At 31.8% G+C, this 25,495-nt stretch overlaps 1 protein-coding gene across 1 annotated transcript; it reads right to left on the bottom strand.

Annotated features, from left to right (window-relative positions):
* Positions 1-17,338: 17,338 nt before the first annotated feature.
* On the bottom strand, positions 17,339-20,319 carry LOC120165367 (UPF0481 protein At3g47200-like). The gene is made up of 2 exons (XM_039174906.1): positions 20,021-20,319; positions 17,339-18,959 (listed from the first exon to the last, which is right to left on the bottom strand). The coding sequence occupies exons 1-2, from the start codon at positions 20,177-20,179 to the stop codon at positions 17,712-17,714; spliced, it is 1,407 nt and encodes a 468-aa protein (XP_039030837.1). The 5' UTR covers positions 20,180-20,319; the 3' UTR covers positions 17,339-17,711.
* Positions 20,320-25,495: the final 5,176 nt, after the last annotated feature.

Genomic DNA, 25,495 nt, shown 5'->3' with positions numbered 1-25,495 from the left:
TTGATTCTTTATTTTATTATGTTTTATTATTTTATTTTTTCATTGTTTTATGATTTTTATTTATTTAATATTTATTTACTATTTTTATCTAACATTTTCGACCTTTTTTTTTCAATCAAACGTAAGTAATTCGAATCAAGTTTTTAAATTTAAATTTAAATTTTTTGCCATTAAGATAGCCGACAAATTAATTGGTACCGAAAGACGGTTCAAGGGTGCTAATCCTTCCTTGACCGTAACTGACTCTTGAACCCGACACATTTCTGGTAAAATGCAGATCTGGTAAGATGGTGTCTGATCTACCTAATATCGCTTTAAAATGATCGGTGGCTACTCTAACCCATTTATCCATGTCGAAGCCCAATTCCGGGCCCAAATGAAAGACGATCGCGACAGCTTGGCGACTCCGTTGGGAACAGGTAAGTGAGTCAGACCATAATTAATTTTTGGTTGTATTTTTATGCGAAAATAGTAAATTTTAATTTATTTATTCGATTCCAATTATTTATGTTTGATTATTTTTCAAATAAATAGTTGTACTAACGGTTTTCTCAATGATTTCAGCTTGTCAAAATTTTTTCACCTAAGACTCTAAACCCGAGCTCCGAACCCATTTTAAGTGGGGGTAAAAGCGACACCTTCATGTGAATTTATTCATCGTGCGGGCCTAGCAAGTAGCCTTCGGGATTCATATACCTTATGTCTTTGTGTGAATTTTTTCACCGTGCGGGCATAAGGGAATGTATCCTCTCAAGTTAACTTAGTCCACATGAGCCTGTAATGGGTTTAAGACTAAAGGTCTCGCAAGCCTAAGGGGGCACCAGTAAGGAGAACTCGGGTACTATTTTTAGAACCTAAACCGTGAGAGTACAGGGAATCAGAGCCCACCCCAAAGCCTCATTTCAAACCCTAGGTTGTTTCGATATTAATTCCTGCTTTATTTTCTGTTCAAAGCATGTGAACTAAAAATTTATGCGGTTAGGACTGGTTCAAGATTAACATATGGGATAGAGATCATGTCCGAGTAGGAATAATAATCATGTGGGGTAGATATCATATGGGGTAGGACTTTTATTTTCATGATTGTTTTTTATCTTTCCCTCACTAACTCTTTTCATTTTTGTTTTCTTTCATTTTATTTTCATTTTTTGCTTCATTCATCCAAAAGAGGTTTTGATCCACCAAAAATATGTTCGTTAAACGTAAATAATTCACATTAATGGACAAAGGGGTTATAATACAAAGAGATGAAAAGCTCAGAAGTCCAGTTATGGTAAAAAAAGACTCGAAATGGATCAGGTTTACACCAAGCACGTCAAAAGTCAACTTTTCCAAAATGAGATGGCGAAATTTACAAGGGCAAGACGAAAAAAGGTTATTGACCTGGAGAACTCTTTCAAAGATAATATGCCACTATTGACAAATTCAAGAAGCAAGCTTCGGATAGTTCCTATCGATGGAGGACTCCAATTGCACTTTCGTTAGGAACAGGCTCAACAGAAAGTGAAAGCCGGAGATGCAGTCCTTCGAGACTTTATTGGGGCAAGTAGTTTGTCACTTGCACAATTTAGCCAAAGGAGCCAGAACGGTTCGACAGGGTATTCAACTGGTGACGGAAGACGAATCAACTTGTCAAAGGCTGTTCGGGATCTATACCATCAAAAAAAAAATTGTCTCTTAAAGACGTAACACTTTTGTCCCCAATAAGGATTATTTATAACAATAGATACATTTTTGGATCAATGCCTCAAGCATTTCATGCATTATGCATTCTTGCATATTTCACATCTTTTTTATTTCATTCACATTAACTAACAAGAGTTAGACATAGCTCATCCACATAACACTCGTTCAAACGAAAAGGAGTGGGAATTTTACAATGAAAGCAAGGACACTCCCGGAGTAGAAATTTGTGCGTCTGAGGGTACATTAAAAGGAGCCTCGGTAAGTGAAACGGTTGAAAGATGGGGAGTAAGTAAATAGTGGGATATCCCAATGAGGATTTATTCCATTTTACAGTGTCCTGTTTCGACTTGTTTTTTTTAACTTTCTCATATTTCTTTTTGTAACTTGTTTTTGAACTTTGACATATTTATTTTTATGGGGACATTTCAATGAATTTGTGCTGAGCATTGAATCAAATTTACAACTTGTAATTCTTTGAATATCAGCTGAATTAAAAACTCTGTAAATGATTCAGATTTATAGATCTTTGACAAAGTAACAAAACAAGGACTTTACCCTGAAAGGCCAGAACACCATACATTTCCCTTACAAGAACCGATATAGCCTTCTCATCTCATAAAATAATGAAAAGAGGCTTGGTATTTAGATGTGCATAGGTGCGGACAACATGGGGCATTTTTTGCATATGACATTTCTATACTTTTTGTTTACGACGTTTAGTAATGCAATGATCTTCACAGATGGAATAGTCGAGTAAGCAAATCTAGTTTAGGTCAGTTGTTTGGAAATTGAACTCTAAAGATGAGATTCCTAGACTTTCAAAAAACACCTAGACTATAACATGTTCTTCTTGACAAACTTAAGAAATTAGACCCGTATACCCAGATTATAATATTATATATATACAATAAAGCTTGAGCTGTCCCTCTAAAGCAATTGGTTAAACACCCCGACTTTATGGATAAGATTCAGCTACCCTGATAAAGGTGATTATAATATACAATAAATCTTGAGTTGTCCCTCTAGAGCAATTGGTTAAACGCCCCGGCTTTATGGATAATATTCATTTAACATGATAAAGGTGATTATAATATCTATACAATGATATTAAGTTGTCCCTCTAGAGCAATTGGTTAAACGCCCCGTCTTTATTGATTCAGCTAGCCAGACAATGGCAAAATTAAATAAGGAGTTTCAGTAAAGATGGACTAAGGGAGTTAAGAAACACCTGTTATAGTCAATTTCACACGAGCACTCAAGAATTTCATTTTTAGACCGATATTTCTATACTACCTTGGTTAGAGGAGCTTACAAAACTTGAACAAATGGAAGATTTCAGAGAACCAAAATAGAAAGTCTAGTAATTGATAATGCTAGTTGCGTCATTTTGTCTGCATCCAATTAAAATGCCAAGCCAAAGAAAAAACATGTTGCAATAACTGAAAAAATGACATTTTTTATGGATGAAACCTTAGGTCAACCTAAAGCCAACTCATCCACTTGAATATTTGTCAAAGAGATATAACTATGAAAGCATTAAAAGAGATATTGATTCCTTTGATATTCTTTGAACTCATGTTTATGATTTCATTCGATTTGATTGTGATCCTGAATTAAGGGGCAATGTTTTACAGAATTCTTCTATTTTCATATCCTTTTTTCCCTCCTAAATAAATGAAAGGAAAAAACATTTTCAAATAGAACAGTCTCAAATGTGAAAGGCTGCAACTCGAGAAGAAAATGGGGCATGATTGATTCCAATGATCAAGATTGGCAGACAAAGCACGAGACTCCGTCCAAGGCTAATTCATATTGCATGCATCTTAGACATACTTAAGATCATTACATTTATTATTTTTCACATGCATAATTTTTTGCAGCTTTCAGAATCAAGTTTCGACTTCATGACGAAAGATACTCGATTCGAAAGCTCCTTTAAAGATCGATGGTAGTTGCTTGACTCAGCAGTGAGAAGCTACAGCTCAACCGATTTGACATAACCACAGATCTTAGAATCAATTTCAAATGGGTTCGAGAGCCAATTCAGAACAAATCCAGATCAACTTAACTCAATAACGAGTAGCAGGTTTCCAGGTAACATTTTCAAGCCAGTTTTCAATTCCACGACGGAAGATATCCGGATGACAGAATTTATCAGTGGGCTTTACCATGAAGGGGAGTCATCCAAAAATCATATTACTTGGTTCTACTCACTCAAAGGAACCACCTGAAGAATTATGATCGGCTTAGACCCGTGAAGGGAAGCCATTTTTTGAAGAAACTATTGACAACATAACTCAAGGCTAGAAGTGTTATCTGCCAACAAAAGACCTTCGAGTTCGACTACGCTCAGCTCCAAGGCACATCATTTACAACATAGCTCAGGGCAAGAAGGGCTATTTTCCAAACAAAATACCTTCGAGTTTGACTACGCTCAGCTCCAAGGCACATCATTTGCAGCATAACTCAAGGCTAGAAGGGTTATCTTCCAATAAAAGAGGTGACATTGTGCAAAATATTTTCAATCATTATCTTCAAAGAAACAACCTAATAATTTTAGAGTTCGCATTGAGATGTTTGGTGTGAAGTGTTAGTTGGGTGTTAGGAATAGAAACTAGGGATGGCCCTATGGGGGCGTAGATAAGCTAGAACGAATTTTACTATAGACAGAGGTAGAGGACACAAATATGCTAATGGTCTTCTATCATTGACCTTCGATACCATGGTCGAACAAGCAATTATCCCAAGGATTTTGAGCCTGATGATGGGAATATCCGAGAAGATGATGTTAATCAAAGATTGGGGTTCTTACTTGATAGTGATGGTATGAGTTCTTCATGTGGAGGGAAATATTTAAAGTTAAACAAGTGCAGGGAATGAGTGGTTAGGAAAAGCTATCTTTGAGGATGTCCATGGGTCCTTTTCCATTCCTTCTAGCTTTAGAGGTGTCTCGGAGCTACCTCCTAATGATAATTCTAAAGAAAATCTCAAATAGCCAAAATGACATTTCAAACATGCTCCAACTTGCATCAAACTTGGCCTAGGCTATATGCATCTTATGTAAAATGTAATGGCATACCAATATAGAAACATAATATTCATTACAACCATTTTTCACCATATGCATACCTTGTAATCTTAAATGAATACTAAAAGCACTTTATACCATTATAGTTGTAAATTTATCCTCCTTTGAAACACATACATACTCAAAACATAACCTTAAACATGCTTATAAATAACATATGGCATGACATCATCATCATACCACATAGCAACACAAAACATACATCACAACAACATGAATCACAAAATAAAATTAGGTTTACATAACCACCATTCTAGGAGATTTTAGCAAGATAATTAAATTAACTAAAGCTGATGACTTGCAACCTCTAAATGCAATCATGATCCTATATATAGAGTAATGTCCTGAAAACATTAAAATACAAAAAGAAGCGTATACAATTTAGTGAGGTAGTCATAGACATAACAATACTTCGGATGGAAAATCCACTAATCATAATAATAATCACATAGCATATTTAACATCTTGGTCAATAAGATATGATCACTAAACATAAGGTTAATGGTACACTTTTGAATAATTGAAACGTGATCTCATCGTCCCTGCCAATAATGCATATAAAACACATAGTTGCCAATCTCTTCATCATTGCAATGGACATATTCTGACCAAATCATCATCCTTTTGTAACTAATGGGACTAAAGTCCAAATAATAATCGTACAAACGCTATGGATCCTATGGCATGCCGATTGTATCCTGAAATCTACAAGTTAACCATGAACACTTTGAAAAATAATATCTATATCATAATTTACCAATTTCATATTTGAGCTCATATCTCCCAATACACATATACATGGCCTCATAGGTCGGTTTAAGTTTAGATCATTACTCAGACATCAACATAATCATATATGGACATAGTTCATTTCAATCACAATGAAAATCATATATCTTAACAATTCACATGTTGTCATCCTTTTGTGGTCTAATTAAGAAAAAAAATACACATAAATATCACCTACAAGGTGATAACAGAAAACACATACAAACACAAAGAAAGAGACTACAATCACCTTAACAATAGTAGCTCGATTTAGCTCTGTTGGAACAGTCCTTAAGCTTTTTAGGGTTATGGCGGGGAGTGATCCAACTTAATCTTGGAAAAGGTTGGGGTTTGAAATAAATACATAAATAAACAAATTTGGAGTCACCATCGACCATTGGGTTAGGTAGGTCGAATACCTAAAAATACCTTTAAAATAATTTTAAGAAAAATAATTTTAAAAGATAAAAAATGATTTACGTTTAACTATAAATTCGTTTTGAAAAGGGTTCGAGAGTCGATTACATCTGGGGAAGGTTTAGCATCCCCACAATGCCCGAAATCGATACCTAAGCGATTATACGTCATCTAAATATTGAAATTGGCAAATTCAAATATATATTTAAATTATGATCCTTTTTAGAAAAAATATAAAGGTTGTTATTTTACACAAGCAATTCTCGAAATACCTTCCTCGTCAGTTAAGGGGGCACTTCCATGGATTCCCCATAAAAAATAATATTTCCCAAGTTTTTAGATAAAATACATATATTAAATATACTAAAATAAAAATTCATTCAAATATAAAATATATTATTTTATTCAAACAATTCTTGAAAACACAGTCCTTGTTAGTTAAGGTGTGTTTCTATAAATTTCTCGAGTTAAATAAAATTTGAAAATATTACAACTGGCAAGAATTTAACAAATATGTAAATGATGGATCAAAATAATAAAGATAGGGACTTAAAGAATTAAGTTATACAACCAACAAAAATAAAGGCAAACATTGCAAATATTTTACAAATCAGGTACTGAAATCATAAATAAACCATCTGCAATCATTCAGGACCAAAATGGAAATTATTGAAATAAGGTACTCAAATTAAAATAATCATAATGATAACTAGTGAAATGGGACTAAAATGAAATAAAAATAAAAATAATAGTCAAATCATAATCCATTAGTGACTACAATGCATAAATTGAAGATATCGTATCCAAATTATAATAGAATAATAAACAGATTCCAAACAGTGGCCAAAATGAATATAAATAAAAAAATAGTCACTAAATTCGAATAAACCACAATAAAAATAGCGACTAAATTAAAACAAGAACAAATTAGTGCACAAAATCAAACAAATAAAATAAATAGAGGATTAGTAATCGAAATGGAAAAACACGCATAAAGTATAGGGACCTATAAGAAAATAAACCAAAAAGTTATTGTTGAGAAATAAAAATGGAAAATCACTAAATCTGTAATGCCCCAAAAATTTAAACGATGACCAAAATGAAAATTTGGAAAGTTTGATGGTCAAAGTAGAAAATTGGGAAAAAGTTTAGGGAATTAAGTGGTGATTTTCCCAAAAAGAATTTTATTTCATAAATGGATTTATTTAGTGACCAAGTTATAAATTTGATAAAGTTTGGTGAATAAAGTATAAACTTTGAAAAGTTTAGGAACCAAAATGTAATTTTAAAAAGTTACATATGGGTCACGAAAATAAGTAAATAAAAATATTATTTTCACATTTTTAAAATGTTAGAAAATAATATTTAATGGTTTAATTCCATGTTTAATTTGAATTGTTTGATTAAAGAAACTGAATTACAATTTTTGGAAATTACAAGGGCAAAACGGTAAAGTGGAAAACTAATTTGTTCATCTTTGACTATTGAAAGATGACAAGGCTGATATTTATCTGATTTTGAAGATGATAAGGATATGTATCTTGGTTTAATGGTAATTATGAAGTTATATTAAGAGTATATTGGTATTTTCTCAAGTTAATGATTAAATATTATTTTAAAAGATGATAAGCATGATATGAATCTAAAATATCATGCTAAATGTTCATCTTCTCCAGCATCTTCACGTGAGAAAGCTTGAAGGTAAAAAATATTTTATTTTCAATTTTTTAAGCTAATTCCTTTGGGATTCGGGTTATGTCGTGAAATAGGAAAGTGATCTACTCGAAAAACGCTATCATTTGGTACCAATATTGCTTTCTAATTTTGTTGGATTTCAAAGATCCCAAATCTAAGGGTTTGTGTTCATATAAGTAATCATGAAATTGATGATTAATCTTGATGATTTAGAGGTTGTAGATTCATTTTCAAGCTTGATTGATGATTAGAACATGTTAAATATTTCTAGAACTTGTTCTTTAAATTTCGGCCATGAACGGTTTGAGTGAGAAAAATTATGGAAAAATTATATATGGGTTGGAAATGATGAAGGAAATATTCTACAAGTCTTAGAAAAATTGGGGGCCATTTCGTAATTTTTGAAAAGTTGGAGATCAATTCGTAAATTATGGAAAATTGAGGGGTTGTTGTATAAGTGTTGTATAATTGATGTATTATGCTAGAAATTGTTGTTTGGAAATTTAAATGAGTGTTATATGTGAAAAATGACTATTTTGGAAGTTTTAAAAGATTGATGATTTAAGTACAACACTTGCATAGTTAGGGTACTTAAATGTAATTAATCCTTTGTAAAGAATTTGAATGATAGTAATTTCAATGTTGGAATTTTGGTATTAAGAATCTAAGTGATAAAATGGTGAAGGACCATTTTGTGTAAATTGGAAAAGTTGGTTCTAATGTTAAAAGGAATTATTAAGTGTTTAATATTTGGTAGAAATGGAGTTGTTATGGGATATGTTTATGTTAGTATAATACTAACATATGAATCATTATGAATTTGTGATTTATAAAGATAATGATTGATTTGCAATTGAAGCAAGTCAAGTATAAAAAGGGTTTATTGTGGAACATAGCGAGGCACATATGTTGGATTTATAAAGTGTCAAGGTGAGTGCAATACATGCATGAAATTATACATGGATGTTGTATACATCATTAGGAAGACTTGTGATAAGTCAACCTTGTTTATATCAGCATGATATATGTCATTTTTATAACTTTGACATGACATTGAAATGTCATGGTATGAAATCAAAATGCATTGATCATGAAAAATGTGATATTTTACCATGAATGTTTTCGGGTATGAATTGCCCAATGTTGAAATTGATAATATACTTTGCCATGGATGGATCAAATAAAATAGACTATATGCGAGGGACAGGGTATAGTTGGCATGCCATAGAGTATAGCAGCTGCAGGTTTAATATTACACTATAGTGTGTAAGGACACTAAGTTCACATGGTGGGCACGACCTTATGTGTAATACACTTCGATGTATATGGTGGGCACGACCTTTTGTGTATACACATCGGTGTATATGGTGGGCACGACCTTTTGTGTAGCACTACAGTGCAAAAATATTACTCGAATACCCAGGCTCCTCAGGGTTGTATATTGGGCTATAGGTTATGGTTTATGGTTTATTGGTTAATAAATGGTAACCATGTAAATAAGCTTACGAGCTTAGGGAATAATGGCAAGTATATGGGTAAAATAAGCTTACGAGCTTATGGGATAAATGGTAAGATATTTTATATTATTTTGATCATGGTAAAATATTGAATATGTTAGTAATATGATTTAAAGGTATTTGGTTTTTATAATGAAAATCATGCATGAATTGTATTACACTGTTAAAAGTTTTAATTGCCTCACTAAGTATATACTTAGCGTGTGATGATTTGCACGCGTAGGTAAAAAGCCAGTAGTAGAATAAAGAGTTCGGAATGACATCAAGCATCGAGGAGTATATTTCAATATCAGTAAGACATCCTATGGTGTAATTTAGTGGCATGTAATTTGATAATGTTTAATTTGTTTTGTTGAATTAATTTGGAAACAAACTGATAGTGATGAAAGGTTAATTTTTATAAGTTTTATATGTAATTTTCAGAAGTTAGCAGTTACTGCAGCTTACTGTAGTAGTTACTGTAACAATGAACAGTAACTACGTTTCACAAAATTTCCAGAATGATTTTGGGGTATTGATACCCCCTACAGGGTACCGATTCCCCACTATTCACGGGTACTATTCACTATTACTATTCACGGGTATTGTTCACTATTCATAAAAAAATCTTTTGAATTAAATTGGTTATAATGAAACTTAATTTTTATGATATGATATTTTTATAATATCAGTTACCATTTTAAGGAAATAAATTTTAAATCGCTTTTGAATTGGAAAATGGTTTTAGAAATTCGGGTGACATCTATAATCTGTATAGGTATAATTATACGGGTTATGGGTGTTACAAAATCAGTCCCTAAGTATTTAAAAAAAATTAAACATTCACTACATATGACCAAAATATAAAACACGCCTAAACATATAAGGAGTAAACATAAATTAAACCAAAAATATATAACATTAATCATAAATGGGTAACTTACAAAAAAGGTCTCTGTAGGTGGCTATTTTGCAAAAACACACCTAACTTAAGGGGACCTAAGTGCAATTTTCCCCTTAAGTTTTCTATAAATATCATCTTTTTCTTTTTTATATAATTTTTATTTTCTTTTTAATTTTTAGAGAGAGGGTCTCACCTCTCTTTAGGATTTCGGTGGCCACGCCGTCATCGGGCTGTTGCCGCCGCCGATGGCCTTTAGCCACCAAATTTCACCAAGAGGCTTGCCTGGACCTCCCCGCCTCGGATCTGGGCTCTGTTTCATCGGGAAACACACCAAACTTCGTGAAAATGCCAAAATCCATTCGACTTCTTTTACTCTGATCTGTCGCCGTCCACTGTTGGATCGCCTCGATTCTGGATTATGTTGCTCTTCTCGTCGATGTACTGCTTTTCACCTCTCAGATCTTTGAATGAGGTCCCCTAACGCCGGCGAAGCTCCTACCGAATGGTATATCCACTCACTTATCCTCTTTTTTTTGCTTTATTTTTATTCTCTCTCATATTTTATATTTTGCAGGTTGATTCGTCTCCCCTCTCGACTTTCTAGCCTGACGAACCCCAACATCGGTAAAGCTTCCATCAGAGGTAACCTTTCTCTTCTTCTTTTTGTTTATTTATTTTGCATTCATTCGAAAAAATATATATATATCTAGGTATTTGATTTGTAAAAAAATTGAGAAAAAAATTTGTTGTTGTTTCATTACTTAAAATAAAGTGGGGAAGACCCCTATTACAATATGATTTTTATCGAATGAGGAAGAAGAGAATATATGAATTCCCTCCTTTTTTTCTGTTACCAAACCCCCTGAGACCTCTTTTACATATCTCTTAAATAAAAAAAGTTGTTGAATTGGGCTTTGGATGCTTACTGGCAGGGGCTACGGTGGAGTGATGTAGTGGAGAAGCATTTGGTGTTCTGGCCGAGGAGCGTGAAATCTACTTAATAAGATTTGGGGTCAGTACTGGTGATGGCAGCTGAGTGATTGGGTTACATTGACGACACAGTGGCTTCATGTGGGAGTCTGCTGGAGTTGGAGAAATTTGGTACAGCTGTTGTGGGTTGGGCTCACCAATGGGCTTGTTGCTTGTTTGGTCCAATACGACATGTTATTGTAATTTTGGACCTGGGTGGGTTCATTGTACTGACCTACAAATGAAATAAAATAAACGTTAATAATAATAATAATAATAATAATAATAATAATAATAATAATAATAATAACGAGTCTCCGGACTAAAACGGCTGTCGACAAGCTCGACTACACACTCTCGGGAACTTTAGCTTTTCCTTTGGGAGAGATTACTTCCACCAATCTTCTTTGCTCAAAGAAGGTACAAGAACACTTTATTAACATGTATTCATCAACACAAATGATAATACTAAGAAAAAATCCCTTGATTTTCCATGAACCCGAACTTGAATCTCATTTAGGGTTTAGAATTAACTTACCCGAAACTTTAAATTGACACTACTAATGGAAAGCTTATGCTAGGAGGATTTAAAATATGTATTTACCTTCTTATTTAGGTGAGAGGAAGGCTTTCTATTTTTAGAGAGAGAAAATAAAGTATAACTTAAATTTAGGGTTATTCTCACTGTTTGAGGTTGAATAAAATTGCTAGAAATGATGCCCCTAGCTTCCTTAGGAAACATATATCACAAGTGAAAGAGGTTTGATGATTTGAATTAAAATTAAAGAAAACCAAAAGAAGATTTTAATTGGACCAAAATGAATGAAATGACAAGTTAGTACCTTATTCATCAGCTTTAAAAAAGATAAACTATGCCTTTAGCAATCTCTCTCTCCACCACTTGCACTTTATCAAGGTCTAATTAATTCTTAACCATTCAACTTTTCCTTTGTTTCCACTTTAGCAGCTTACTTTGTCATTTTTACTAAAAGTTTCCAAATTCTCCATTTATTCCATTTTAGTCACCAAATCCTTACCCAAAATCAATAATTATTTAATCGAACATATAAAATAAAATTTAAAAATTCACAGATTACCAATTTTTAAAATAACATGCTAAAAAATAATTTTCCAATTATCGAGCATCAAAAAAATTCTAGATCAATTTTTGTGGTGTTACAGTTAGATTCATACTTACGGAACTGAGGTGAATCTCTCGATTTCATTTGATTATTTTGTTTGTCGTCAACGACGATCGAGCCGGTGGTTGCACGATGACAAGTGAAGAGCAAGCAGTGGTGGTTGACATGTCTTTTTAAAATGAAGAGAGATAAATTTTGTAGAAAGGGAAAATATAGAGAAGTGAAAAAAAATTAAAATTGAGTATTTAAAACCTCCTAAAATGGCATGATTTTTTAGGACTGTTCAAACACTATAATAGCAATATTTGACTCATGCCCGACCCGCATCCATGATCACAATATGCTTATTTTGGAACATTTGGATAAATTATTTTAGCCGTTCTTTCACTTTTGTATTTATTGTCATCATTTTTCTTATTTAATTTTTATTTTGGCCCTTTTTAATTTTTTATTTGTTGTAATTTAGTCTATCAACATGTATAATTGCATTTGAGCCCTTTAATTTCTAATTTCTTTTAATTTAACCTCATTTTGCATATTAATTACTATTTCAACCATTGTAAGTTCCTTTTCCTTCAATATAGTCCCAAAATATTTACTTTATTTACTTAAGTTTAGTATTATTTATTATCATTAATTATTATTATTAAAACCATTTTCATGTTTCATTTATTTAAAAACATTAAGATAACATGTTTTGTGAGCAAGTTATCAATTTTGGTGCAATGGGTTTTTTAACATTCCTCATATGTAATTGTATTTTGAAACCGATTTTGATTTAGATGTTAGATACAAACTAACATTTATGGTTATTCGATCATACTTAGTAAAAAACAATCGATGGCAACTCTAATGACATGACGTGCTCTTCAAAGTCGAACTCCTTGGAGTTTGACGGGACCCTACTTGCTTTGGCACATTACGATCCTACGTTAAGCCTGGAGGAGTTCGACTTTGCACCTTTGGCGGTGTCGGTGAGGATACACGAGCTCCAGTTGGGGCTTATGCGAAAAGCCACGGCGGAAAAGATTGGGAACAAGATTGGCAAGACAATTGCAATTGACATGAGATCCGGGGTAGGCCGTATGAGAAACTTCCTCAGAGTACGGGTTGAAATTGATTGCACGAATTCGGTGAAGGGAGAGGTACATGGATTGTGCAGATCAACCAGTTAAGGTAGTGGATTTCATGCTCCCCGACTGTCCCAGATGGGATGAACTTAAAGTCATGAGGGTTTTGTCAAGTGAAGATGCGTCACAGGTGCTGAAGACTCTGATTACACCCATCCATGGTGATAAAATTTTGTGGTGTCATCATAGTTCAGGCTCGTACTCCGCAAAGTCGAGCTACAATTGGTTGAAGATTCAGAACAGTCTGACCTTGATCGCGAAAGGCATCTGGAATGTTGTGGCTAAGGAAAATATCCTCCCAAAGATTAGAATCTTCGGTTGGAGACTTTGTCACGAAGCTCTTCCTACGGGGGCAAAACTTAAACAAGCAAATCTTGGGGATGGAATTTGTCAACTCTGTAATGAGGATCTAGAGTGGGCTTTGCACGCGATTAAAGACTGCCCCAAGTCGAAGATAATTCTCTTGCTGTCGGGCCTCCCTCAGGATATTGTGGATTGCTAAGGAAATTCCTTCCTCGAATGGATAAGTCGGATATAGTCAAAGTTAAACCGAGAAGGGTTTGATTTGTTCCTTACATTATTATGGAATATTTGGAATCGAAGGAACAAATGGATTCACGATGCGGAGTTTCAATCGGACAGAGACGTTATTTTTAAAGCGTGAAACCTTCTCGGGGAGTTTAAGCAGGTTGCTAAACCGTTCGGTTACCCTAGTAGAGAGACCCTTCTTCGCAGACTTCACAAGTGAAGTAAGCCGGTGCAGGGTATGATCAAGATTAATGTGGACAGAGCGTTCAGTAATGAGTAGCACATGGTCGTAGTTGGGATAGTGGCCTGTGACTCGCACGGCATGGTCCTTGGAGGAATCGCTAAAAAGATTGACCCTCCATTTACGGCCGAATCCACGGAAGCTGCTGCGTTCACTTATGGTATTCGATTAGCTACTGAGAATGGGTGGAGCAATGTGACTATTGAAGGGGATGCCATCTCAGTAGTATACAAATTGTCTAATCAGACCACGAACAAGACCCAATACATTTCTACAGTTGGATTGTTTCTCAATGAGGCTCGATCGCTTCTTGTTGACTACCCTTCTTTCAAAGTGCACTATGTTAGTAGGGAAGCGAATAGAGTGGCTCATACATTATCTCAATGGGCCCTATCGAACCACAATCCAGTCTGATTTTTCCTGGATTGTATTAAACAACTTGTAATTGATGATGCTATTGGAATATAAGTATTTCTTCCTTAAAAAAAATCATTACAAAACAATTTTGACAAGTAAACTATAAATTCTAATAAAATATTTTACCAAAAGATTTGTGTTAAAAAAGAAACACATGAACTGGATCAGACCAAATCGAATTGTTCCTACTTAGTGATTCTTTCCATCACCAATAATATCAAATGCTACCTTGTATGAATGTATTTAAAGAGAAATTCTATCGATTCTATGTTATAGTAATAAGAGTACAAATAGGCATAAAACTAAATTTAGATTTAAACATAAATATTGTTTTTGAAGATGATTTAGATTTAAACATAAATATTGTTTTTGAAGATGATTAACCATATAATTTATATGTAGAGGTGACAAAAGGATCATTCGGATCGAGTTTAGATCAAATCATTTCAGTTCAAGTCATTTCGAGTGATTCAAATCAAGTTCGGTTTGAGGCGAGTCATTTGGGTTTCAGGTTTAATTCGAGTCTATATTAAGTTGGATCGGATCGGGTTTATCAGATTGGTTCATTTTTTATTTGGATTAATATCGGATAGGTTAATTTTTGAGTTAGGCCGATATCAATTATTGATATATTTTGTTTTGTAAAAAATGTAATTTTTTTAATTTCATTATTTTTGCTCAATTTCATTCGAATTTAATCATCATTTAGGATGATAATTTAATCCGAACTCGACCTACAAGACGTGTTAGAGTTTGTTCCCTTTATTGTTAATCTAGCCTGAAAAGTTTGCGGTGTAACCTATTTTATAGAAAAACAAAATTTTTAACTATAAATTTTATTATCAACTAAAATTTTAAACTAGATGTTTAATTATAAATATAATGTTTTTTATTTAATTTAAAAATATAATAATAATATAATAATAATTATTATATTTGAATAAATATTATTTTAAATAGATTTATATCCTCGATGATATTTTAATTTTAAAATATAAATAAAATAAATACTTTTATATTGTAAAAATAAGAAATTTTTATATTAAATTTAAATAATTTATTTTTCTCATATATGAAGGAATTAAAATGATTTGGAAATTATTTTAATAGTTTTGAAAAGTTATTTAATTGGTTCCAAAGTAAAATATTAAATTAATAGATTATGATTTGATTTAATTGGTTTAGAGACCAATTTAATAATTTTTAATCATTATCTGGTGGAATCAAATAATGAAATATTAAATTATTTAAATGATTTAGATATTAATTTAATATTTTTGGATCATTAATTAATAGTTCTAAAGTAGATATTAAATTAATAAATTATTACTACATTTATAAAATTAGAAATTTAGATAAAGAAATTAAATAAATTTTTACATGAGATGATAAAATTATTATTATTTTACAAAATTAGATTTAGCTTGTGTATAAATATTTAATTTTATAGAAAAAATAATTTTATTATAATTAATTAATTATTAAAATTAATTTTATTTTATTTAGTTACTAGATATTTCATTAGATATATGAATTTTAATATTTAGATATTTAATTAATAAAAATAATTAAAGTTCAAAACAAATAAATAAATAAATAAATAATATATATATATATTACTATCTTATTATTTATCGCATTACTAAAAGTAGATAATAAAAAATAAAATGTTTGTTCACTTTAACTTAATAGTTAGGCTAAAATTGGGTCAATATTCAGTTCGGATTAGGTTTGGATAAATTAAATTCGTGTTATTTTCGATTACTTTTAGTTCTGTTGTTTTTGGTTCAGGTTAATTTGATTCGAGTTTATTTAAGTTCGAGTTACTTTCGGTATAGGTTACTTTCTATTCGGGTTCATATCGAGTTTGCTAAAATTTAGTTCAGTTTCTGTTCGATTCAGTTTGTTCTTGAATCAAATTCGAATAATCGTATTCGAGTTTATATTGAATCTCGAATTGGATAAATCGATTCAAGTAATCAGATTCGGATCAAATTTACCAGTTCTATTTATATAATATCCTTGAACATAATTAAAAGTAATCAGCAGTCAGCAATTATCCATGAAATAAGATATCCAAATTATTAAGGGTAAATTACACCATTCCTCATTATACTTTACTCTCTCCTATTTCTTTCACTATACTTTCGATCTTTCTAATTTCCTCACTGAACTTTGGAATTATTCCTATTTTGCTCACTGTGAATTATTTTATTATTATTTTTATATGACATGACATTTATTACTATTATTAAAATATAAAATAAAAACAAACGGTGGTTGTCCACTATTCGTCGGCATTGGACACCACAGTCGGCCACTGTAGATGGTGGTTATTTGTTTTCAGATTTCATGGGTCGCTTCGCTTTGACCCTTTGAGTCCGAATCTGGTAGTTGTTTCACTGGAAAATGTCCCAAAACCTGTGAATCTCAATGGAAACATTTCAGTTTTCTCACTTTTGATCTCTAATTCGTGAACTTCATAGCATATTATGACAAAAGAGGTCAGATTCAAACTCAGGGAGTCGATACGAAGCGACCCATGAAATTTGAGACCGAAACAACCACCATCTACGATTGTCGACGATGGAGTTCAAAGCCGACGAATAGTGGACAACCACCATCGATTTTTATTTTATGTTTTAAATTATTTTAATATTAAATAACAATAAAAAACCACATCATATGAAAATAATAATAAAATAATTCAAAAGTGAGCAAAATAGTAACAATCCGAAAGTTCAATGAGGAAACTAGAAAAATTGAAAGTACGGTGAGTGAAATAGGAGAGAGTGTGAAGTTTAGTGAGGAATGGTGTATTTTATCCAATTATTAATCACGATATATAGTAAATTCTAAAGTAATACATTGCATTTATAAACTAAAAACATTTTGGAGTCACATTTAGGATGTCCTTTGATCATAAAATCTAAACATCGACTACCGTATGGAGAAGTACAGCATAGCAAATAACCCACATCAACATCACAGAGGTTGGACAAAAAGAAAACACAACAGAGAAGAAAACAAAAGTTGAAACAAAAACATAGCACACTTCTGACACCAAAGAGAACACAGCTGCAGCTAAATCCATGCTTGGATCATGAAGTCTCTGTCCGCTTCTGCTTTGGCAAGGCATTGAGCCAAACAAACATCAAGTGTTTCCAGCATAAAAGATAACATTTTTTAGAATATTTCCCCACATTTAACTACATCGAAAATTATGGAAGTTACTGCTTATGATAAGAGAGAACTGTATATATGGTTTGTAGCACGGTAACTAGGAGCAATACAACCGCAGCAACAAACGAACAAAGCGACCAGGGAGAGTTGAAATAATCTTTCTTCAGTATCGCCATATATTTGTTCCACTTTCTCTTGCAATGCTCGTTCACCCTAACAAATGTCTCGGCATAGTAGAAGTCGTCTGTAAAGCATATGAAGTCACGAAGTTTATTAAACATTTGCGCAACTACCTCATCATCCCCTAACCAGTTATCAATAATTCCATTGTTGCAGAGTAATTGCACATCCTTGCCGGTGTTGATGAGATTATCCATGAACACCACATAATCAGAAACATAAGTTGGTTCCCCGATTCGAGTGAATTGTTCGTAGGCCATGAAATTACGCAGGACACGCTCTGTATTATCGTCGACGTGTAGGGTTGGAATCTTCAATACCTTGGTCTCTTTTGTGAAAGTTATATCAAATAAGCTCTTTATGTCTTCCTCCTTTTTGTTATCTTCTAACACCTTCTCGCCTAGGAAACCGATCCCTGCATCTTCCAGTTCTGTAGCACTGCGTATGAACTTCCATGAACTGTCAGATTTTTGTTTCACTTCTACTTTAAATCTCTGGTGTTGCCTTATTCCTGGAGGGGAAGGACGACAACAACTATGTACCAAGTCTAAAAGATGCTTTATATCTTTTGCAGGAGAGGTATAGCTTCCATTTCCAGACCATATATGCGATACTTGCAGTGCTTGGAAAAAATAAATGGCTGAACGAGCGAACTCATCGAGATCTCCTTCACCATTTCGCATTATCATGCAATCCAACTTGAAAAGCACAAAGAAAGGAAGCTGATTTTCTAACAATAACAAATCATACCACATGTCAGTTTGACTATGTCTAGCTAGATTGTAAAGAACTTCTGGATAAATATTGCGGATTAACTGAACAATGAAGCATCCATCGTAGACCATCATTTCTACCAAATTGTCACATTGGTCAATAGGTCCTTTATAGCATTTGCGAACTTGTTCTTCTAAGGCTATCATGGCCTTTAAAAATTCACTGAATTCAAGTTTGGTTACCTCAACTATCTGATCAAAGCAACTTCGTTTGACAACTTCCATTGCCTTCAAGTGTTTCTTATTATGATGATACGGACCAATTGAAATCACATTTGGTTCGTAGGCTATTTTCTTTACTTTTCGCAGTCGATGAGGCACTTCATAAATTGCACACTCTACCTGTTAAAATGGTGGGAGAGAAAATTAATACGTTAATTAAAAGAAAAAAAATAAGTAAATAATATTAAATAAGAAATTCGCATTGTTTGATGTCGTAACAATAAAATTTATACAAATCATAGTACTTAAACTATTTATAATCTTGATCCCATCAAGTGTCCTCAGTGGTAAAAGGAAATGGTGTTATTTCTAGAGATTCTGGGTTTGAACAGTTGCATCTATAGGGTGTTTATATTGTCATACAGTTAAGAAAGTTGTAAATGATTTTTCTCATTCTTTTCGACCTTGGTTTCGTAGGAGCATTTTAGAAAGATTGAGAAATAGAACCATCTGATTTGATTTGTTCTCAATAGCAATGAGATGATTATCTTAAGGTGATATTTTTGTCGGATGATCTTATTACACTCGTGGTCTCTGAAGGATGAGAACCAACTATGTAGCATCTACATCGAGAATTCAAGTATTATACGTCATTAGTCTAATCCTTTGTAAGAACTACTCGTAATAATAAGTTTACAAAATGGATCTGTTCACCTTAATTGTTATTTGAATAAAACAAGAGTTCAAACATCTCAAAGATAAATAGAGAAGTATATACTTATCGAATGAACCACACTTCTTCATATACGTTAGGAGTCCATTGGTGAGAAGGGGTTTGGGAAAGTTTGAATGAACCTAAACTTTTTAAGAGATATACCTTATAATCATTTCAAACTATTTGAATAAAAATACTTATCATCTTTTAGTCTTAATTAAAAGTAATCAGTTACTACATATATTTTAATTACAACCTTTTAAATATTGGAATAACATATCCAACACTAATGACACATAAATTCATAATACAAAAGAAGTAACTAAGATATAACACAAAACATTATATGATACGGGAAAATTGTGGCATGGACAAGAAGCGAATGATTGAATATATCAAAATAACACATAACTTCCTAAATTTTTTTCCAACTTTTTACTTCATTTTTCCACATACACCTTTGGTGTATTTAATCTTTGTTTCTTTTATTAGTTCTTTGATTCATGCATAGTAATTTTCCAAGTACCTCTCTGGAAGGTCGATCAGTCTCTGGCGTAGGTTCAGGCTCAGAAATGGCAGAACCAAGCTCTATATCAGGCGAACGCCAACGCCGACGCCAACTATTAATCATATTGCGCGCACTCCATAAATTAAACACAGTGGCCGCACTTGCGATCTCCTCCATGATCTAACATACAATGATCCTAAAACAATAAATTGTCATGAGAAATCATACCAGATCTTCCAACTATTGGCAGTGCAACAAATCTAACATCAAGATGCTATTATGTTGACGAGTGGTAAATTAAAGTAAGACGAAGAAGAATTTATGACTGGCAAAGTAGAGTAAAACAAACCTTTGAATTACAATAAGATGCTTAAAGACGTAAATGGAGGGCGTCGACTGACTTCATCACTGTCACTTACCTAATACGAAATTTTTATATTTTTGATAAATTTAATGGTAAACTATGTGAATAGTCTCTTATGTTTTCAGTCTGACCGACTTTGCTCACTAATTTAAAAATTAAGGTGAAATGATCTCTAACATTATCGATTCGTTCGACTTTAATCCCTAATGTTAACGATCCCTTCAATTTTAGTCCCTTAGCCATTAACTCTCATTCAATTTTAGTCCCTAAACCATATTAAGAACTTAAACAAAAGGGTGTTAACGGAAATTATTAGCAGAAGAACTTAAATCAGAAGGACCGGTAATGTGAGGGATCATTTAAACTTGATTTTTAAATTGGTAACCAAAATTGGTGAGACCCTAAACAAAAAAAACTATTCGCATATTTTACCCTAAATTTAATATAAACCATTACAAATAGGGTAAATTATGCATTTCGTACCTAAACTATCAGTTTCAATATGTTAATACCTAAACTTTCAAAATTTTCAAAATATCATTAAAAATTAATTTTTGTTTCAATTTAATACCCCGTCATTAAAAATTTAACATGTTTAGTACCTAAACTATGAGTTTTGTTCCCTTTTAGTACCTAAATTTTTAATTTTTTTCAAAACTTAAGTGTGATTTAGGTACTAAACGTGTTTTGGTAGCCATACTTTCATTTTTTTAAAAACTTAATGACGGGTACTAAAATAAAATAAAAAATAAAATTTAGGTATAGTTTTCAAAAAATTAAAAATTTAAGTACTAAAACAAATCAAAATTGATAGTTTAAATACTAAATTCATAGTTTATCCTTAAAACTAAGCCAGCATGTATACAGCGAAGATGAGATGCACGTCGAGATCCACGCCAAACTCATTATATAAAGAATAAATTACATCTTTAGTCATTAAACTATCTTTTCGCATTTATTTCGGTCATTAAAATTTAACTTTATTATTTTATCTGAGTTATTGTTTTTCTCTTGTAGTAAAGGTAAATTTTTAAGTTTGACCACATATTAATTTATATAAAAAGCAATGTTATTAAAACTGGACCTGATCGGCCAGTTCGATCGGTTGAACCGTGAATCGGTGGCCTGTCCGGTCCCGTTAACTCCCAAAACCGGATTAGCACAGAACCGGTAAAGAACCGAAAGAACCGGCTGAAAACCGGGAAAACTGGGGTGAACCGGCTGAAAACATGCAAAACCGGTTTGAACCGCCGGTTCACTTTTTTTCTTTAAAAAAAAATTAAACCAAACAACGTCGTTTGTTCAATGAGCCGAGTCAAATTCGAGTATTGCTGAGCTCAACTCGAACTCGAAAACTTTAAAAGTAAGCTCAACTCGACTCAAAAACTCACGAGCTAAAAATTATCAACTTGAAATATAATATTAAAACTTGAAATCGAAAAGGCTCGAACTCAAAAAAAAAATTAGAAGTTCGATTGAAGCCTAAAATTTGAGCTCAATTGAAGCGAAAGAATAGTTCGCTTTGTGCTCACCAAAAGGCTCCATGATTTTGAACGTCAAATTACCTCTATTATTTATAGAAGTAAGTTGGAATGCTCTTATATGTTTCTTAGCCATGTGGGATTGTTTTGTTCTCATATTTTTATTCTTTAAACTTTTGGGATACTTTTCTATGTTTCTTAGCCATGTGAGATTGTTTTTTTTAAAACAATTAAACCAAATGACATCATTTGTTATGATTTTTTTAAACCCCAATTTTATTTTTTTGATTATAGTTATATAATTATATTTATTATTTAATATGTTTTACCTTAAATATTATGTTGTAGTTGATTTGAATCATTTTGTTTCACTTGATTTTATGGTTTTTCATTTATACATGTTATGACTTGTGATATTTTTATATCTTTTAATATTGTAAACTTAAAAAAAGTGTTACATATATATTAATATTGCTTTGAATATTATGTAAAATTAAAAAAATATATTATTTTATATAAAATCCGGTTCAACCGCGGTTGAACCCGGTTGAACCAGTGAACCAATACCTTCACCGGTTTAATGTCCGATCCGGTTTTGAAAACATTGATAAAAAGAGAAAAAAAATATAAAATCATCTATAAAAGGTGATCATAGATTGGAACAAATTTAATGAGATAAAGTATTATTTTTATTATGATATGAAAAATTTATTAATATTTAATACCAAATAGAATTTAAAATAAAAAATAAAACATCTTTAGTTTTTTATTAAACTAAAGGTTATTATAAAATAATATATATTCTAAGTAATTTTAACTATTTAATAATTAATACTCAAAAATAATAGATTAAGTGCTAAATACGTTGTTTATCCTTCAAACTAAGCCAGCATGTATACAACTAAGCTGAGATGCACGTCAAAATCCACGCCAAACTTCATTATATAAAGGATAAATTACATCTTTCGTCATTTAATTATCTTTTCACATTTATTTAGGTCATTAAAGTTTAACTTTATTATTTCATCTGAGTCATTATTTTTCCCGTATAGACTAAAGGCAAAGTTTTAAGTTTGACCACATATTAAGTTATATAAAATGAGGAAAAAAGATAAAATCATTTATAAAAGGTGATCATAGATTGGAACAAATTTAATAAGACGAATAGAGTATTATTTTTATTATGAAATGAAAATTTTATTAATATTTAATATCAAATAGAAAATAAAAAATAAAATCTCTTTATTTTTTTACTAAACTAAAAGTGATTATAGAGTAGTATATGTTTTAAGTGCTTTTAATCATTTGACAATAAACACTCAATCACCCTTATTGCTGATACTTGAACCCTTGACTTCTAGAAACAATAACAATTCCTTTAACCACTGAGGTAAATTGGTTATTTCATGCAAAAATCTCTTATTTAAATCTTTAAAATCCCAACCCCACCTCCATCAACTTTAACATTCCAAACCCAAAACCTTATCCATCACCCCAATCCCAATTCTAGATCTTTCTTATTCCTCAAATGAAAAAACGTTTTCTACTAACATAAAAGAATAAACATAAATTCATAGAAGAAATTAAATGAAAACAAATTTTGTAAACAAAAAAAGTAATCTATGCAAATAATTCCTTTTGTTAGAGTTTGACCGGATTTGGTCACCAATTTAAAAATTAAGGGTAAATGGTCCCTCACATTATCGGTTCATTTGACTTGAATCCCTCTGTTATTAATTTCCATTAACCTGCATTTATTTAAGTCCCTAACATGGTTGATGGATTAAAATTGAACTCCAGTTAAAGGTTGAGTGACTAAAATCGAACGAATCAATAACATTAGGGATTAAAATCAAACAGATTGATAACTTTAGGGACCATTTCTCCTTAATTTTAAATTAGTGACCAAAGTCGGTCAGATGAAAATATAAGGGACTATTCACATAGTTTACCCTAAAATAAAAAAAGCTAATTGAAATCACATTTTTACTATGAAATGAAAATTTTATTAATATTTAATATCAAATAGAATTTAAATCTCTTTATTTTTTTTATTATACTAAAGGTGACTATAAAATAGTATATGTTCCAAGTACTTTCAACTATTTGACAATTAACACTAAAAAATGATAGTTTAAGTACTAAATACGTAATTTATCCTTAAAACTAAGCATCATGTATTCAGCTAAGGTGAGATGCACGTCGAGATCCACGCCAAACTTTATTATATAAAGGATAAATTACATCTTTATCATTTAATTATCTTTTCACATTTATTTAAGTCATTAAAGTTTAACTTTATTATTTCATATGAGTCATTATTTTTCCCTCATAGACTAAAGGCAAAGTTTTAAGTTTGACCACATATTAAGTTATATAAAATGACAAAAAAGATAAAATTATATATAAAAGGTGATCAAAGATTGGAACAAATTTAATAAGATGATTAATGTAATACCCCAAATATCAGGTTAGTTACTTTAGTGAGAAGTTTTAAAATTTGAGGATTTATTTAAATAAATGATAAAAGATGGGAAAATGATTTGGAATAGTGGTTTAGAATAAATTGTAACAATAAATAAATTAAGAGGGCATTTAGGTCCTTTAAATGAAAATGAATTTAAAATTCATTTTTATTAAGGTATTAAAGAAAAGGGGAAAGAGGAAAAATAGGTTACCAAAAGCTATTTATTTTCTTCCTCCTTTATGTGGAAAACTCTTATCCATAGCCAAAGGTATGGTTTCATTGGGCTAGCTTTTCCTTTCGTTTTTTGGTTGGTTTTTGAATCATTGAGTATTGCAGAGGTTTAAAGAAGGGTTAAATAAGAGTAAAACTAAAGGTTGGATGAAATATTTGAGATTTAGTAAAATGGGTTTTTGAATGATGTGTTAAGATATGAGTTTTTATTGATGTTTATTGGTATATTTGACTTGTCAATGAAGTAAAAGATTAGAAGCATTGGATGGGTTTAAAAACATGTTAGAAAAAGTGGTATGATTCTTGGATTGAAGTGTTCCTTAGATATTGTAGATGTTATAAGTAGTTAAATGAAGGAAAGTTAGTTGGGATAAGTAAAGAAGAGTTTGATAGTATTGTTGGAGGTAAAAATAAGGGAAATTTGCCAAATGTGGGTAAATATCGGGCTGAAAATGGAAAATTTGGGTAAGGGTATCGGTACTAGAAGAACAATACCAATATTATAAGCTTAAAATGGGAAGAATCAGTCGAGCAATATCGATACTTATGCAAGTAGTATCGATACTGAGAGGGGTATCGATATTATGAGGAAGGTATCGACACCATTGATAACAAAATGCAGAAATGGTATCGATACCGTAATAGAGTATCAGTACCATAGTATAGTAGTATCAATACCATGGTAAGGGTATCGATACTATTGAGCCAGAAATTGTAAAATAAGTTGAGATTGTTATAGAAAATTTAATAATAGTACTTTTGAGTATTGTTTAAGTATAAATGTTAGGGAATGTACTAACAATGGATATTGTACATGTCTTTAATGGATGCTTGAGTAGATCGAAATCAATATCCAGAGACAAGCAAAACGAAAGACAGGCAAAGTATCTGAGTAATCAGATTTGCGTTTTGGGATATCATAGCGAGGCAAGCCAGGTGAGTGCATTTAT

Source organism: Hibiscus syriacus, unplaced genomic scaffold (genome assembly GCF_006381635.1).
Source record: "Hibiscus syriacus cultivar Baekdansim isolate YM2019G1 unplaced genomic scaffold, ASM638163v2 tig00111582_pilon, whole genome shotgun sequence".
NCBI classification, from domain to species: Eukaryota; Viridiplantae; Streptophyta; class Magnoliopsida; order Malvales; family Malvaceae; genus Hibiscus; species Hibiscus syriacus.
This window is presented reverse-complemented; position numbering and strand designations above follow the sequence as displayed.